General features: G+C 32.1%; 1 protein-coding gene across 1 annotated transcript; it reads left to right on the forward strand.

Annotated features, from left to right (window-relative positions):
• Positions 1-737: 737 nt before the first annotated feature.
• LOC124892588 lies at positions 738-1745 on the forward strand. Its single transcript, XM_047403831.1, has one exon. The coding sequence runs from the start codon at positions 880-882 to the stop codon at positions 1564-1566; it is 687 nt and encodes a 228-aa protein (XP_047259787.1). The 5' UTR covers positions 738-879; the 3' UTR covers positions 1567-1745.
• The last annotated feature ends 1695 nt before the right edge of the window (positions 1746-3440 follow it).

The raw sequence follows: 3440 nt of genomic DNA on the forward strand, positions 1-3440 counted from the left end.
AAACCGATGTACTTATTGAAAAAGTATGATTGATACTCATCTAACTTGATTCGGTTGCATATCTAGGTTGGTGGATGCTTAATTTTCTAACCCTCAACTTCTTCACTATTTTTGTCAACATAATAGAATTCAACGTGTGTGTATATATATATCATCTTTGTTTTCATTCAAGTCATTATTTAGGTTCAAAATTTTTGCTCAGAAGAGAATTATTTTCATCAAACCAGAAGCTTTGTAATCACTATTGTATTATTTTGTTGTAGTTTACAGATCGTAGATGAATTTACATGTGGTAGATGAATGTCGGTCGGCTTTGAGAAATTTTTAGATAAAAGTTAGGTTTAATTGTATTATATTTTTATCTCTACTTTGAAAATTTTTTTCGTGTAAAAATTTAATTGTATTATTTTGATATCTATATTATCGTATTATTTCGTTATAGTTAATGAGTGTTGGAAGACTTTGAAAATTTTTTTGTGTAAAGATTAGATTTAGTTATTCTATTTTGATGTCTCTATCATCGTATTGTTTTGTTACAGTTTACAGGTGCTAGATGGATGCCGATCGACTTTGACAAACTTTTCTAATAAAGGCTATGCTTAATTAAATAAATTTTTCAAAATATATTAAATTTAATTATTATATTCATCTTTATTATTTAAATAAATATTTTATTTAATATATCATTTGAATTCAATAAAGTGAAATACATGTGCGCGAGATGGATACACCTAAATTAGTAGAATCTAAAAGCTTCACGCTGGTTTAGGCGCAGAAAATTCTGGTCCACACACCTCTAACAAGTCCAATATTTCCCCTCCACCTATTTGCATCAGTCCTCAAGTCTCCCTCTCTAAACCGTAACCAGAAAAGGAAATCATGTGGGCCGCTCCTCCACTCCGAACGCAATTCCCCGCCATGTGCCGCTTTCCTTCCGGCGTTCCAACACCATCCACCACCACCACCAATCCGGCGGCAATTCGCCTTCCAATCACCTTTCCGGTGCCATTCACCGCCAAAAAACCGGCGGCGATTCGCCTCTCAACCGGCGTTTCGAGGAAGTTTCAACTCTACATGCACCTCGATTTAGTTAAATCACAAATAAAGCACAGACGAGGAGGAGGAGCAAGAGAAGAACAAGTAGTAGAAAAGCGAGGAGAATACTCGAATGAGCAAAAGTGTGAACTCTACTCGCAACTTACAAACCTCAATTTGCATACTGATTCGAACACGGTTACGGGCGATATAGTTAAATCACAAAGAAAGAACAGACAACGAGCAGCAGGAGGAGAAGAACAAGTAGTAGAAAAGCAAGAAAATAAACTGAGCGGATTGGATGTGTTGCGGGCGCTGGAAAAAGCGAATGCTAAGAAGATGAAGAAAAAGAGAATGGGAAAAGACAGAAAAGTAAGTGGACAGGGAAGAAAGGGAACGCCAGGGGATGAAGGTTTGCAGGATTATGGTAACAAAAATATGAGAGCTTTGAGCATCAAAGAAGATTGGGGAAATCATTTGGATGAATTGGAAAGAAGACTTGAAGAGCTTGTGGATAAGTATGTTGCTTGAAGATGCACAATTGGTAATTACTAACATGATAACATACAAATTGAACAATAGTACTAATTCCTCATTTCTCGCACCTTTTTTATGGTTGTGTTTTTAGTGCTTTCTTCATGTGCAAAATCATGTAATTTGATATTTAGTGATAAATTATAGTTAAGATATAATATAGGCTATTTGATAAATTCATGATTCATGAATGGTGGGCATTCGGTATTGAACTCATTATTCGCAAGAGATGCAAGAAAGTATTTTTTTATCTAAGCTTTTTCCATGCGCATTAGGTCCCCTACCACAAAATGATGGTTCAGCCACGTTTGATGCGAAGAAATGATTGAGAACGTCAGTGGAGCGGCCTTTTAAATAGATAGACTCATCGGGTGGCTCGGTATTAAGTTTGATTCAAAATCATCGACAGACACACGTAAATTTATTTCAAAAATTTACTTAGATTCCTCAATTATGATCTGTACCTAGACCTCTAAAATCCCCGAATTTGATTTAATTGGGCATTTTTTTTTATTATCAGTTAAAAGCTCAAAGTGTGTATTGCACACACGCGATGATGTGGCAAAATGAGCTAATTGAAAGCTGACAAGTGGCATTGTGGGTTCAATAATTATTAAAAATTAATTATAATTTAAAAAAAAAAGAATATAAAAATGGCATTGAGAAAATTATTAAAAAATAATTCTAAAACTACTTACAAAAAAAATAAAAAACTGATTATTAAAAAAAATTATAAAAATTTTTAAAAAATAAAAATAAAAATGTCATTGAGGATCTAAATTATTAAAAAATATTTAAAAAATAAAAATAAAAAATTGATTATTAAAAAGAAATTATAAAATCTTTTAAGAAATGAAAACAAAAAATGCATTGAGGATCCAAATTATTAAAAAATAATTATAAAATTATTTAAAAAATAAAAAATAAAAAACTGATTATTAAAAAAAAATTATAAAAATTTTAAAAATAAAAATAAAAAATTGCATTAAGTATCCAAATTATTAAAAAATAATAATAAACTTATTTAAAAAATAAAAATAAAAACTGATTATTAAAAAAACTAAAAAACTTTTTTTAAAAATGAAAGTAAAAAACTCCCTCACAATCCCCCACCCCCCCCCCCCCCCCAGTTCATCTTCTTCCCCACCCCTCACCCCCCGACATTCCTCTTCTCCATTAAATTTTCCTGTAAACCTCGAAAACACACACATACAAAATTTTTGTTTAAATCTACTTCAAGAATTCAAAAGGGGGTCTAGAATAAAACCATCTTTATTGAAATTTTTCATAAAATGGTGATATTAATAGAGAAAAAAGTGATCTTTCTTGTAATTTTTCAACAAAAAAGTGATCATTATTGTAAAAATTTTCAAAAAATGAAAAAAAAGTGATGTTTGTTGTAATTTTTCAAAAAATGGTGATATTAGTGGAGGAAAAAAAAGTGAATTTTGTTGGAAATTTTCAAGAAATGAAAATAATTATGGTGGATTAAAAAGAATTTGTTCATGTGAAGACGCGGGATTGGGGTGACGACGAAGACGCGGGGGTGGGGTAGGGTTGAAATGATAAAGATGCAGGGTGGGGTTGAAGACACAGGGGGTGGGGTGGGTGGGGTAGGGTGCTGTGAAGAAGATGACATAGGGGTGGAGTGCTTTTTTTAAAAAAAAATTAAGAAATTATAATAAATAAAAATTATATTAATAAATAATTTAGGCAAAATGACCTTCTAGATCCTTGTACTATGTCGGTTTTGTAAGTTGGATACTTCTACTTACATATTTGTCATTTGCACCCTTGAACCTATCAAAAAATAGCATTTTGCACCCTTTGACCGTTGACCTTGCCTATGTGGCAAGGTCATGGTGACTAGG

This window comes from Capsicum annuum, unplaced genomic scaffold (assembly GCF_002878395.1).
Source record: "Capsicum annuum cultivar UCD-10X-F1 unplaced genomic scaffold, UCD10Xv1.1 ctg48684, whole genome shotgun sequence".
NCBI classification, from domain to species: domain Eukaryota; kingdom Viridiplantae; phylum Streptophyta; class Magnoliopsida; order Solanales; family Solanaceae; genus Capsicum; species Capsicum annuum.

What these genes read in the sequence shown, in the direction of transcription:
- LOC124892588 (XM_047403831.1), top strand. Translation starts at nt 880, where the DNA reads ATGTGGGCCGCTCCTCCACTCCGAACGCAATTCCCCGCCATGTGCCGC.